We start from the raw sequence: 14,876 nt of genomic DNA, 5'->3' as shown, positions 1-14,876 counted from the left end.
TTACAGCCTTAGACACTATTCCAACATATACTATGTTTATTATATGCTATATTCATATATGAATGATACTTAAATTATAAAAAAAAAATTAATCATAGTTTTTATTCATAACTGAATAACGAATGTACTGTAGTAAAAACCTGATTCAGTTTTATTCACTTATGAATAACGATATCTGAAAATATAAAAAAAATAAATTCTTTATTTTATCTTAAAACTATATCAATATGGATATCTATTTGTAGAGAATAAAAAATCATGAATTTTTGTATATTTAAAATCACTTTTAGATAAAAATAGCTTCTTAAAAATTAAAAAAAAACACGAAAAAACTATGTTTTTGTTTATATTAAGGTAATGATTAACATAGTTTAAAGAAACACGTTTTGTTGGAAAACACATGTCTATTTCTTTCTCATTTGTGCTGGTACGACGGAGGTTTTTGCGGCAAAAATAAATGAGTGGCTGAGAACGATTTCCCTATTTTCAACCTTTTTTTTTCTCAATTGAACCCTCCTCTCTCTCTCTCTCTCTCTCTCTCTCTATATATATATATATATATATATATATATATATATATATATATATATATATATATATATATAGTGGAACGACGGAGGTTTTTGCGGCAAAAATAAATGAGTGGCTGAGAATGATTCCCCCATTTTCAACCTTTTTTTCTCAATTGAACCATCATCTCTCTCTCTCTCTCTCTCTCTCTCTATATATATATATATATATATATATATATATATATATATATATATATATATATATATATATATATATATATATATATATATATATATATATATATATATATGAAAAGTGAATATACCCTTAAGGGTACCTAAGGTTGTGTACCCTGATTATTAAAACTACGTAGTTTTGATTATTGGGTTAATTTTCTAAATAAAACAATTCCTTAAAAAAATACGTAGGTTTCCTTATGTGATTATATCCCTGATTCGTTCCATATTCAAGAAATCGGATTCAACTAAAATTGACTGGAATCGCAATGCAGAGAGCTGAAAACAAATTACAACGAATTGAAAAAAAAACAACCAATTGACAAGGAATCGACTACGTGATCACGTTCCTGCTTCCCCTGTTTTTTTTTTTTTTATATTCAACGACATCAAAAGTATATGACTTTCCGTGATTCTAATCGTTTGTTTTTTATATCAACTAATTATGATGTTTCAAGGTTTGTATTTTTTGTTATGAATTGGAATCGTTTGCAATTCATACACATATATGAACAAATAGTCCTTAATTTCAATTTTTTGGTCCTGTGTGCGTGAGGTCAGCAATGCTGCGGGCTTTTTTTTTTTTTTTTTTTTTTTTTTTTTTTTTTTTTTGCTGAAGACATATACCTCATTGATAAACACAGTTTCATTGTTTATAACTTGTTTAGGCAATTCATTATTCTAAAGAGCTAACTTCATGGTGTCATCTAAAGTCTATATTTTGGGGTAACTTGGATGAACTTGATCCAACTTATTGCAAACAATGAAATATTGATAATAAAAAGCAACAAATGAATTGAATATGAAGTCATCGGTTGTAATGTATTTTAACGAATGATTTTTTATGTTCCGAGTCGTAATGTATTTTAATGAATGGTTTTTTTCTGCTCCGATTTCATTGAATACTTTTCTTTTACTTTTTCCGATCATCTACCTGGCGGCCATCCCTCTTCCTTCTACCTGTGACTATGTTTTTCTCTCTATCACACTATATTTATAACTTATGTACAACTACTCATAGGCCCAATACAAAGGTTAATTAATAGATTACCAGAACAATTCTAATGAGATAAGCATAAGTATTTCAGTGATCTTAAGTGCAATACACCATCTAGACATTTCTTTCGCCCACATAGTACACATATTATTGATTTTTATAAATATTTTTACTATTGTTTAGGAAATACTTTTAAAAATTTTCAAAAAAAGTAAAAGAAATTTGTTCAACCTGAGATAGAAAACAAAAAAAAAACAGAATTTTTTTCAATAAAAAACTAGAAAAGAAAAAAATTGCAAGAAATAACATAGTAAAGATAAATCACAAGCAGCCTGATTTAGATTGAAACATTTGGGAGCTATTATAACATGAAATCATGAATATTGTCATTTACCATTGATGTTAAATAGAGCTCTGTTGTTTAAAATTTACCTCTAGAGTTTGAAACGACTGTTTGAGGTATTCCACTTCTGAATCAAAATTGGAAACAAAGAGCATCACTAAGGCTTTCTGTTTAGGAGAGACACGACAACAGATAACAGAGGAACGATTAACTGCCATCTGCAAGAAATGGTCTCTTATGTCATCCCCTAAAGCAATTTCGTTTACTAAAAGCTACAAAATGTTGAATCATTACCCTTAAGTCGCATTTTTCTACTAGTAACTTTTCTGTCTAAGATTGAATATATAAACCGACTCAATTCAAGTTCATAAATATTCACCTTTGGTTGATTTTTTGATTCGGCGTCCCTGCTCAAACTCAGATGAAACTGCTTTATGTCATGCCTAAGCAAACTACAAGCAAATCTAACCCAAAAATTACAGTCAAGTATTTGGATACTCTAACTGGGTCAGGTTAATCCATCTCCGATTCGGGTCCACGGATGTGGAATTATGGATCTGAACTAGTGCTTTCCTATCACAAAGATTACCGAATTCATCCTTTAAACAAATTGTTATATGACCAGCAAATGAGACAGTGACCCACTTCTCCAATGTTTCAAAGCCACCTCATCTTCCAGGAATCTTTGAAACAGCTAAAAGATCACCAGAATTGACATCAACCAGATTGATAACGGTCAGCCACGGCTTAGACATCTTCTCAAAAGCCTTGAAAACTACATCCATTGATTCGAGCATTTCATCGAGCACCTTATGTGCACTGTGCACATCGTATCCTCTTCCCATGTAAGAAAGATGGAATTAGACATCCCTAATTATACATAATGATGATTTGGAGATACATTCTTAAACCAACCCATTATTTCAAACCAATTTAGAAATGATGTAAAGAGTACAGACCCAGTTCACTGAATCAAAAAACTAATCAACTCAACTGATCAGACTATAAATTGAAGATGAATAGAAGAAATAATACATAAAGAATGGGAATTTGAAGATGGCAAAGTGTTTTATTAACCGAGAATATACCAAATTCCCCAAGTTTGTTGTCGATTTGTTGCATTGTTGTGACGGAGTAGAGGCTGGGGGCTGTCTACCTCATCTCGCCGGGCCTGAACATGCCTTGCATCGCAGGTGAGATAGTCGGCGAACAAGTGAAGGGCTTCAACTTATGTGAATGTCAACGTTAGTGTTGGAAGAGACGAAGATGATGTGAAATCAGAAATGTATTTTTGTGTTGATGATTTCTGTCGATTATGGAAATTGTTTTTTTTTTTGTCAGAAAAATTAAACCAAGTGATAAAGCTACGTAGTACTGAGGAATGAGTACCTAATCTTATATACCCTTAAGGGTATATTCACTTTTCCATATATATATATATATATATATATATATATGGTTAGGATTTAATATGAACAATAACTATTGTGTGAATGTGTGACAATTTTTTGTCCATTAGATTAAAAAAAGTGAATGGTTATGATATGAGGGTGTATTTTATTAACATGGAACATCATTACTATATAATTACTCTTAATTAATTATAGAATATTTAGTCTATTAACCTATATTTAAAAAAGGAATATCCCTTAATTTATCTCCTAACTTGACTGGATGTATATTTATTACTTATTTATTTTATATTATAAAATATAACAAGGATAATTACATGATTTTGTAGATAAACACTGGTATATATCATCTTACGATGAACAATGATTATCTTTTCATTCTGATAGAATATTACTTTATTCAAGTAATTTTTTCATAATTAACATTCTTAAATAAAACACTTGCATATATTATCAAGAATAACAATTTGCTTCAAAAAGTAATCATTTTTATTGCAACACTAACACACTAAAAAAATAACTTGTAAAAAGTAACACAAATATCAATTTCTCAAAGCACAATTTATTTTTTGAGAATATAATCATTCTCACAGAATATATGTAGATGTATTTTAGAATTGTTAATTCTCAAAGAATTGTTAACAATGATAATGAGATAGAATTATAAAAAAGAAACCTATATCTGGAGTAATTCTAAAGGAATACTAGAAAATAAAAACCAAGGAAATAAGAATTACAAATAGAGCACTCTTGATGTACATAAGGTCTACATTTTTTAAGAATCATTTAGTATTTTTGAAAAAAAAACATTCTCAAAGAATACGACATAAAATTAATAAGAAAAAACTTAATCTACCCTTCCTCTTCCATCCATAGGTTCAGTCCTCATCTTTTTGAATAAAAAGTCATTCTTGAAGATACAAATATTCTTGAGGAATAATCTTTTCATTGATGTTGGTTCCACCTTTTTTTTGTAATTTGGATAATATAACTCAATCATTTTTCCATAATGACTTACATGTTTGATCCTCCTCTCTAGATTGTATTTGTCCTGTTTTGAATCAATCACACCAAACCTGTGTCAGTGTATGGCAACAACAAAAATAAATTTGCACTCCTCTATACGATTGTAGGGTTAAAGGTCAACAACAAACTAAATGAGCATGGACCTGGTCCACTTCAAAAGCAACCGCAAAAAATGTTAACACAGTCAAGAACTCAAGATTGCCCAAATTTATGAAAGAAAAAGTCTACCTTACTTATAAATGTTTATAATCATGATCGAAAAATCCTTCATTTACCAAATAAATCATTTAATTTGTCCAAAAAAACTAGAAGAAAGGTATATACATGATTATTCTAATATAATCAAACACATGTTGTCGTGCAACAACTTTTAAATTCTTATTTTTTAATTTCTTCAAATAGTCCAAACCCACAACCTTATCATATTTTTTTAATCAACAGTAACAAACAATCGTCACTTTGAAAAGGAAAATCAAGAATAAAGTAATATACATCCTAATTCTTAATTGAGGGTTGTCTTATGGGTAAAACAAAAAAGATCAAAGAAAAAAATGATGGTTGTCGTAAGCTTAAGAATATTAAGATTATAAGGAGAGACAGGAAAGAGAGCATACCAGTCGATCAACTCCTTCATGAATTTTTTGTGTTGCTTATTATTTTCCGGCAAGCGGCACCAATTCACCCAAAGAGAGACTGAACGATAGAGAGACTAGGGAAAAATGAAAGAATATCACATGAATAAGGGATGAAATCTTCAAAAAAACTAAAGGAACGTGATAGGAGTTATTTCCATAATTACAACATTTTAAATAGAGTAATCTAATTAATTAATTAATGGATATTATAACTATATTATACGATTTGTTTAATTTGTCTATGCATGATGAATGATCAAGAATTAGCCATATATTCACATAATATTTATAATTTATATATAAACTTAACTATATATATATATATATATATATATATATATATATATATATATATATATATATATATATATATATATATATATATATATGAGAGAGTGAATGTCGGCAATTTGTGTAGCTGGAAAGTGAAAAAGCGACGCCACTGTCACCCCCACTTTCAATATCTACCACAATCTCCAAACGCAATAATTCTCAATAATGCCTTTTTATATTTTTAGTCCTTGAACTTGCAAATTTGGAGGCATATTTCAACATATATCTTGATAAGATAAAATACAAAAGATACACGTTCGTTATAAGATTCTTTAAGCCACGTCAAAAATATAGGTACACGCCTCTAACTTTTTATTATCACCAATTCAGAAAACCATGTCTTCGTCGTCCGGGGTAAACCTAGAAGAATGTCAAATTCCACTGGAGGAGATCATTCGGGCGACAAAACACTTCAGTTCAGAAACTCAGGTCGGAGACGGTGGATTTGGTATGGTCTACAAAGGACAATTATCTACAGTGGAAACACCGCTTTGTAGCCATCAAGCGCCTTCATCCTAATAGTTGCCAAGGAGACACCGAGTTCAATAATGAAGTCAAGATGGTTTCAAATTTCAACCATCCAAACATCATCCCATTCATCGGTTACTATAACGATGCAAATGAGAAAATTGTTGTTTACGAGTATGCTACTAACGGAAGCCTTGATCATCACCTCCAAGACCCAAATAAGAAGCGTTGCCTAACATGGGAAAAACGCCTGAAGATTTGTTTGGGGCAGCAAGAGGAATAGAGTACCTGCACTCTGGTGTTGGGGAGCACATGAGAGTAATTCATAGAGATGTGAAGGGTGCAAATATTTTGCTTTATGATAATATGGAAGTCAAAATATGTGATTTTGGTTTGTCAAGATTTTGTCCAAGAAATCAGCCCAATACCCATGTTCGTACAAGGGCTTATGGTACAAGGTTTTACATTGATCCGATTTATAACGAAAGAGGAATGCTCACTAAAGAGTCAGACATATACTCATTTGGAGTGGTAATGTTTGAAATGTCAAGTGGGATGATGGCTTATCAAGCAAGGCGATTTGAAGAAACTAAGGATCAACAATATATGATCGACATAGTCCGAAGCTATTACGACGACGACGAACTAAAACATGTTTGTGAACTTGACAAGTTAATAGATACCGATATCAAAGGGAATATTTGTGTGAGTTCTTTTCATAAATTTAATGAAATTGCACATGAGTGCATTCACTTGGACATAAAGAAACGCCCTACGATGGATAGGATCATCAAGGCGATCAAGGAATCACTTCGTATTCAAGTAAGTCTTTTATTCGATATTTTTAAGGAAATATATTTTCATAGCAAGAATGAAAACTATCATGCATGGGATATATAATATGATAAGTTATTCGATGTATAGAATTTTTTAACGACTTCTACTAAAATTTGGCCTCATAAATATTCCATAAACTGAGCTTTCAAATCGACAAGCAGGAGAGCTGGAAAAACTTTTATATGTTGGATAAACTGAGCATTCAAATCGACAAGCAGGAGAGTGGGAAGTTTTTTTATATGTTAGGGCCAAAGGATATAACCATTGCATGGCAAGAATGTGCTCGATATTGGCAATTGGGATATATACTGCAATCAAGGTCTCTCTTTTTCTCTTTATGGTCACATTGCATGTTGTTATAGTCCATTTGGCATTCATATATACGTTGTTGTTTGTGTAGGTTCCCGGAGGTGTGGATACTTAGAAACGTATGTTGGCTTGAGATCCATGGCAAAATAGAAGTTGTGAAGCTATCAGAAAAGAGTACATATGTCGCATATCTTATCTTTCAAACTACCGAGAATTGCAGGGGACTTGATGTGCCAGCAAATTCAAGCATAACTTTTGGTGGGAAAAAAATGGAGACTGAAAATGTTTATCTTCAAAGACCAAAGGCTAGTAAAACATGCCAAGAAAACTATGTGGTTCCTCATAGGAGAAAGGACAAGTGGATGGAGATTAAGTTGGGAGAATTCGAGTACAAGGAAGGAGATGACGGGGAAATTGACATGGCGTTTCTGGAGGTTACCAATGGAAACCGAAAGAGTGGCCTTATCGTGGAGGGCATCGAGATTTGGCTTAAATAACTTTGCAATTACCTTCTTTTAACCATTATCTTATAATATTTATTCAAATTATAAAATGACAAAACTGCAAAAATGGTCCCTATGGTATGCATTTTTCCTGAGGTTTGGTCCAAACCTCGACTTTTTTGGATTGATGGTCCTTTTGGCCTAGTTTCAATGTGTATTTGGTCCCTTGGTAAATTAAAATGACTGTAATGCCCTTCATGTGTTTATTTTTCATTTTTCTTTCATTTTTTTAATTCAATATATATTTATCTATTTTAATAAATAATAAATAAAAGGAGGGCTCTCTCTCTCTCTCTCTCTCTCTCTCTCTCTCCTGGCAGAAACCCAGATCAAAGAACTAGTTTTTGGTTCAAACACTTCTTGCATGATCGATTCATCTTACTATTCAGCGGCCTCCCTTGTAACCAGTCACAAATTCACCACCATCTACCATTTTCGATGAATTGAAACCACTCATCTCCCTCTATGCCTACCCCTAATCTTCATTTGAAACCGATTCAGGCTTGTAAAGCAAAAATATGAAGAACAACGATTTGAGATTGTAGGTGAGGTTTTAGAGAAAACGAAAATCGTACATACCCTGCTTCCGATTGTCGGATATCAAATCAAAGACCGTCATCGTCTTCCCCTTGATGTTGAAGTTGAGTGCAATCCGAAGAAAATCGAGACCCACAAAAGGGAGAAAATCGAAGCAAGCAGAATTGACCACATGTACACAATAACAATGGTAGGAGTTCGATCAGAACCTTGGTGGGTGGGATGAGAGGCATCGATTTCGGTGTCTGCAATCACCCTCTTCGTCATTTGCCTTAGATTTGACGGTGAAATTCATCACTGTAAATCTAGGTCACAAGATTATGAATCGGCATCTGAACGGTGAAGTTGGCTTCTACTTCTTTTGATTATCAGGTCTGGTAACATAAATTTCTCAAGAACAGGGGTGAAGTTGGCTTCTACTTCTTTTGATTATTAGGTCCGGTGTCTGCAATCACCCTCTTCGTTTGTATCTGTGTCACTACGTGCAAGAAGAAAAATCACAACCCTTGTACTGGCAGCCATAAGGAGTTGGGTTTTGTACTCCGATGACAGCAACCAAATCCTCACGAACACCATTGTTGGTGGTTCTTCTGTAATCAAAGAGTCAAAGATTAGGTGATGGTATGTAGTTTTTGTATGGAGAGAGAGAGAGACCTTTCATTTTTTTAATTATTAAAATGAATAAATAATTATTAAAACTTAAAAAAAATGAATTTAGAAATAAAAAAACAAATACCCAAGGGCATTAAAGTCATTTCAGTTTACCGAGGGACCAAATTCGCAATGAAACTACCTCAAAGGACCACGAAGCCAAAAAAGTTGGGGTTTGGACTAAAACCCCAAAAAAATGCATACCACAGGGACCATTTTTGCAATTTTGTCTTATAAAATTAATATACTACTTCGTTATCTAATTAATAAAATAGGGAAAAGTTCAACAGAGAACCATTATTATTCAAAGAATCAAGGAACCAATTCAAAGCGTCGGAATTTAAAGCGGTCAACGGCAAAATGAAGGGTTGAAAATTTTTATAATGGATAATGTACCGGATTATAACAAACTCACTACCTTTTTTTCATTTAAATTTTTTTTTAGCCCAAGTTTTTTATCGAAAAAAAAATCCGAATATATCGTTGTTCACGATTTTTCGTCCTCTTTCCATAGCGTTCCATGATTATATATAAAAAAGCGAACTTTTTTTTTTCGAAAAAAACCCACTTAATTTTCTTATTTTTTTCAATATTTAAGTTTTTTTTTATAAAAAAAAACTAATTATACCAAACGTATTAATCTTTTGTACTCTATTAATAAACATTAACACAGATTAAAAAAAAAATCTCGAACAGTGTAGATTCACACCGTGAATCTAAACTGTAAATATTTCAATTTTTAAGATTCACAATATGAAAAATCTCGAACAGTTCAGATTCACATTGTGAATCTAAGAAGGTTCAAAAAAAAAACCTCGATCAGTGTATTGTGAATCTAAATTGTAAATATTTCAAATTTTAACATTCACAATGTGAAAAAGCTCCGATCAGTTTAGATTCACACTGTGAATCTGATTTATTATTATACACAATGTGAATCTGAGTAGGTTCACAATGTGAATCTGAACAGGATTACAATATGAATCTGAACAAGTTCACAATGTGAATTTGAACTAATATCGTTTTTTTAATATGAATATGATTCTATGTTTAAAAAGTACAAAAAATATGAATTTTGATAAATTTATTAATTTTTTTCTATAAAAAATAGACCTTAACTTTTTTTATTAAAGAAAATGAAGTGGGGTTTTTTTCGAAAAAAAAAAGTTCGTTTTTTATATATTATCATGAATCTCTATGGAAAGAGGATGAAAAATCGTGAACAACGGCATATTCAGTTTTTTATTTTTTTGATAAAAAACATGGCCTAAAAAAAATTTTAAATGAAAAAAAATGGTGGGTTTTTTTGTAAAGGGTGGATTTTTTGGTATAAGCCTGTGTGTGTGTGTCCAATTTCAAAGTGTACATCTACTTTCTTGGCGTTGATCGTTATGATTTCCGATGCTCACGATTGCACTACAAGAAAAAGACCCTTTTACGACGCGCAAACCACGACACTCATTGATTTATGTTACGCAAATGAGAGTGACATTTAAAAAGTGTCATCTCTTCAAAAAATTTAAGGATTTAGGTCACGCATTTTTTGCGTGCCCTTAAACTAGTGTCTCATGTAAAAAAATTAAAAACACAGAGGGCGCTTTATCTAAAATGCGCGTCCTCTGTGAATGTCGTTTTATGTTTTTTTTTAAGAAAAGCGCGTCTCCTTAGAGGGAAAATGAAATCCCCAAATTTTTGAAACCTCCGCCTTCGAAATCGATCCTCACACTAAATGGTTCGGCGATTGCAACTCCTTTCTATTGTAGCGCCGATCGACAACGACGACTCCACCTTCTCGTCTCTCCTTCTTCACCAGGTTTCTTTTACGCAGGGAAATTTTGTAACTTATATTTTCTTTTACCATTTCTTTTACTTTTTCTGTAATTAACTCACATGACAACCCTCTTCTCTCTCCAACGACGGACATCACCGGAGCTTTGTTTGCGTCGGAAAATATATCTACTATTCCAAAAGTCTTTCAATCGTGGATCTTAATCTCAAGAATAAATGTAAACAATGGATGCACCCGTTCTAGAAGTTCGAACCGAAGGTGAACCTGCTGTTGCGGAGGAATTAGGGCAAAATGTTGATCAGATCATCGTGAAGGTTGATAAGGTACGCTTTTTGTTGCTAAATCTTCCGATTGTATAATTTTCCCAGTTTATATACACTCCATCTTCTTAGGTTACATAAAAATGACGTATGGTTGATAATTGATGACGGTCAGTTCCTCTTCCGATTGTCTCGGAGACCTTGTTTTAAAACAATTATAAATTAGAAACGGCTTTGTCTTTTGCTCCTTAGTACGTGTTCTTTTATGAAAAGACAAACCAATTTATAGCATTGATGCGATATCGACGGATTATCAAACGTCATCTGCTTCTCCATGAGTTCGTACGCTACTGGGAGACATGCATAGTGCAATTTGCCCAAAAATGCTGAACTAATGTTTGAATTTAAGACATTTCGAAACCCTAATTTTAGGTCTTGAATGTTTTCCCCCAATTCATGCTCCAGTTCTGGAATCCTAGCTATTGTGAGCATCATCATCCAAAGAGAATACTTTATTTTGTCCTTGATGGAAGCTTTTAAAGCTTTGATGGCTTCTATGCCAGACAATTAGGCTAAGTAACAGACAACTTGGTATCTTCATCAGGAGACATTAATGGTAGATGACATTTGATAGTCCCCGCTTTTTTTTTTGTGATTTCAGACATTAATGGTAGATGATATTTAAATATTTTTATATTTAAACCAACTTTTTTTCATCAAAACCTGGGGTTATAACCGTAATATAAGTAAATGACTCCCACCTGAACACAGATGATTAGTAACAAGACATCTCCTTCGTGTAAATTTTCTCCCTAATAATTTAACTGCCATTGAACAGTGCTTGACATGGCTCCTAAATGAACAGGGACATGAGGGCATTAGCAACTAAACCTCCATCAGGGTAAAAAAGGGCACATGAAAAATCTAATCTTTCTTTTATATTTGTTGAAATTGAAGTTCTTTGTAACGTACGCCCCATTTGTTCAGCTATACCCATGAATCTATGGTTAAAGATAGATAGCTGGACAACATCGGCAACTTTTTCAGACACTTTGACATTGACCGAAGTTGACTCTAGCTCAATCTTTATGTTTCCATATTTGGTGATTATGGATTTGCAGTTGGGTTCAACTATCACAGAGCTGTATCCATTCATGATAATTGCGGGACCCGGAATGACATGGCCAGATCCTAAACTTTCAAGCTTGAACAGAGGCGTATCATGCCATTTATTATATCAAGTAGGCTCGACTTAAACAGAAGCATTGTTTCAGCAAGTGCCTGAAAAAGTAGAGCTACAAGAATAAGTAGCTACATCTTCTTATCATAAGTTAATATAAATAAAAAACAACACACATAAACATACTTCCAATCTGCATTCTGTATACCGCATTGCTGCAACTTTATCTCCATCCACTGAACCAAAATTCCCAGCACAACTAAGTGGAGTATTACAATGGAGACTAGAAAGACCTTAAATAATTAATTAAGTTCACTTTGGTTTTTATTTTTGTATCAAAACAAAATAAAACCTAAAATTTTGTTTTCTAATACAAAAAAAAAAAAAAAAAAACTAAACTCTTTGTTTTTTCAAATGGCTTGGTTTTTGTTTTTTCTGGTATATTTAATTTATAATGTAAAGGGACTTTGCAGGAAGTGGACTTGTTGCTGAATGATGGAAGCAAGCAGATAAATGATAAATGTTACAAGTCGAAGGAGGAGTAGGCGTTGTTTGTTGATGACTATGGCTTTAGCCCAAACACCACCATCCACTGGTAAGTTGCACCTTTTTTTTTGCAGAAAGGAAAAAAAATTCCAGTGGTGAACAACAATTAGCAAAGGAAAATAAAGCAGGAGGAAATGGTTCCAAGAGGCGTCTCTCTGAAGATGGAAATAAAGAGAGACTTTTTTTTGCAGAAAGAAACTTGATGGAGGGTGAAATGCATTGCATGGACAGGTAATTTTTTTTCCCATCAAGTATGGATTTTCTCTATTGACATACTGAAATTAGTATATCATTCAAATAGCTCATGGGTTGTTTGGTTTTTCAAGTTAATAAGTTTCAGTTGAGCCCAACATTTGGAAGGTTCACACAGGGGACCAGTAACTTCTGATAGTCATAGGAGTGAAAGAGAAAGAAAAGTAACAAGTCTATTGGTATCTTTATTTTTTTAGTAGAGAGTATCATTATGTTTACGGTATGCTTCTTCTCTATTTATCCATTTTTCTTGAATGAATAACTTTTCTTTCCTGTTAAACTTATTCTAGTATTTTCATTCTTATCGTATCAGTTACTTGATAAGCTTTTCTTTCTAACATTTAATTGATTTTTTTGTTGCAGTAGCAGTGGACAAACTTAGAAGAAGAAATAGTTAGCCTAATACAACAACAAACATCAATCAAATCATCTCAATATGGGAAGTAGTCCCTTTGTTGCTCAAGGAGATGCAATGATAATAGATGTTGCATGCATCTTGTTCAGAGTTTAATAAAGAGTTAAACGTAGAAATTTCATCTGTTAAATTACTATGTTTTAGTTCTTTAAACTCAAATACCATCTAATCATCAACTTGCAAAAATTGAATTGAGGTAAAGGAAGGATGACAAGAATTCTGCTCCTGTTGAAGATGCAACCTCCACAAAAAGAAAACCATGTAGTAAGTTATTCCATTAGCACTTAAGCTTTGTTCTTCTTGCATTAAGTAAAAAAAATGGTCATGAATTTATAGTTTAGTCATTTCTTAGCCTTTAATTTTTTTTGTTATCGTTAATTGTTTATTGTTGGGAAGTGTTTGTGATTAATTTTCAGTTCAGTATGTGATTGTTGATACAGGTTTGGGAATTTTTTTTTTTTTGAAATCTGATTATGATCATGTTTTTGATTTCAAGGTAAAGAATTTGATGTGGATTCACTCAACAAAATGTTAAGAGATTTTTATTTGGCCAAAGAGCTAGCTATTAAAGGTTCTTTCTCATACCAATATAATATTTGTTTCTTTTTTCACTCTCTTATCTATTTTATAATTCTTATTTGTTGGGTGGTGCTGATGTAGATATTTTCCAGTCATCAGCCTAAATAGAAAGTTGTCATCTGCTGCCAGGTTATAATTTTTACCTGAAACTCTATTCTGTTAGCTTTGTGTTTGGGTAGATTTTTCACTGTTAAAATGTTGTAATCGGAAGAAACGTAAGTACTTAATAGGATGCTGTAATAAACTAATAACTGATAGTACATTTTCACTAACTAGATTTGCTTCTAATATTATGCCATGGTTCCATATGCCATTTACACATCATCTGGACCAATGGAAGCAGGTTTATAGCTGGCTTCTATGGTTCAACACACGAAACATTGTTTAATTTTGTTTTATGAGATAATGTTAAGGTGTGGTGTTCATGATAGATATTATTTGCAGATATTGACAAGTGGTATGATTAGTGGCAAGAGGGATTAGGCAAGACAACACTTTCTTTGAATGTAATCAAGGAAGCTCAAAAGCTTGGAGGTGCGTTCCAATGTTCTTTAATACCACATATAAACAATGCTGGTGTTTCACATTTTATGATGATTAGAAGTTCTTTTTGGTAGGTGGAGAATGCGCTGGACCCACTGCTGCTTGAAACAGTTGGTGTAAATACCAAAAGTCTTCTCATCTCACAGCCAAATTCTACTGAAAATTTGCTGAGTATTGTTGGCACTCTCACACAGAATGGAGCAGTTGATGTGATTGACATCGACAGTGTAAGGAAAAATCTTCGCAAAAGACATGAATGCCCTCCTCTTTTCTTCATCAAGCTCACCCCTACAAATCTTTTGTCCAATTGTTTTCTTGGTTTTCTAATTCATTGACTTTATTTTTATAGGTTGCTGCACTCATCCCACAATGTGAAATTACAGGTCTAATAAGTGATAATATCATTGAGACACAATCACGAATAATTACATGAGCACTTCCCAAGATTCATTATTCTTTATGTCTTTCAGATACTCTTATTATATTTATAAATCAGGTTAGTATATTATATA

At 32.5% G+C, this 14,876-nt stretch overlaps 1 protein-coding gene and 1 long non-coding RNA gene across 2 annotated transcripts; one reads left to right on the top strand and one right to left on the bottom strand.

The window, feature by feature from the left end:
* Positions 1–4,228: 4,228 nt before the first annotated feature.
* Positions 4,229–5,297, bottom strand: LOC145090404 (uncharacterized). Its single transcript, XR_013701545.1, has 2 exons — positions 5,142–5,297; positions 4,229–4,552 (listed from the first exon to the last, which is right to left on the bottom strand). It is a non-coding gene; the product is annotated as an uncharacterized LOC145090404 (long non-coding RNA).
* A 450-nt stretch (positions 5,298–5,747) lies between these two features.
* On the top strand, positions 5,748–7,806 carry LOC145086635 (uncharacterized). Its single transcript, XM_079024453.1, has 3 exons — positions 5,748–6,785; positions 6,962–7,119; positions 7,201–7,806. The coding sequence occupies exons 1-3, from the start codon at positions 6,201–6,203 to the stop codon at positions 7,604–7,606; spliced, it is 1,149 nt and encodes a 382-aa protein (XP_078880579.1). The 5' UTR covers positions 5,748–6,200; the 3' UTR covers positions 7,607–7,806.
* The last annotated feature ends 7,070 nt before the right edge of the window (positions 7,807–14,876 follow it).

This window comes from Lactuca serriola, chromosome 2 (genome assembly GCF_051521515.1).
Source record: "Lactuca serriola cultivar US96UC23 chromosome 2, Lser_US96UC23_V15, whole genome shotgun sequence".
Taxonomy (NCBI): Eukaryota; Viridiplantae; Streptophyta; class Magnoliopsida; order Asterales; family Asteraceae; genus Lactuca; species Lactuca serriola.
The sequence above is the reverse complement of the archived record's forward strand: the minus strand, read 5'-3'. Positions and strand labels throughout refer to the sequence as shown.

Coding starts and splice junctions, on each gene's coding strand:
- LOC145086635 (XM_079024453.1), top strand. CDS start 6,201: ATGGGAAAAACGCCTGAAGATTTGTTTGGGGCAGCAAGAGGAATAGAG. Junction 6,786..6,961: donor AGGAATCACTTCGTATTCAA/GTAAGTCTTTTA, acceptor ATCGACAAGCAG/GAGAGCTGGAAAAACTTTTA. Junction 7,120..7,200: donor GGATATATACTGCAATCAAG/GTCTCTCTTTTT, acceptor TTGTTTGTGTAG/GTTCCCGGAGGTGTGGATAC.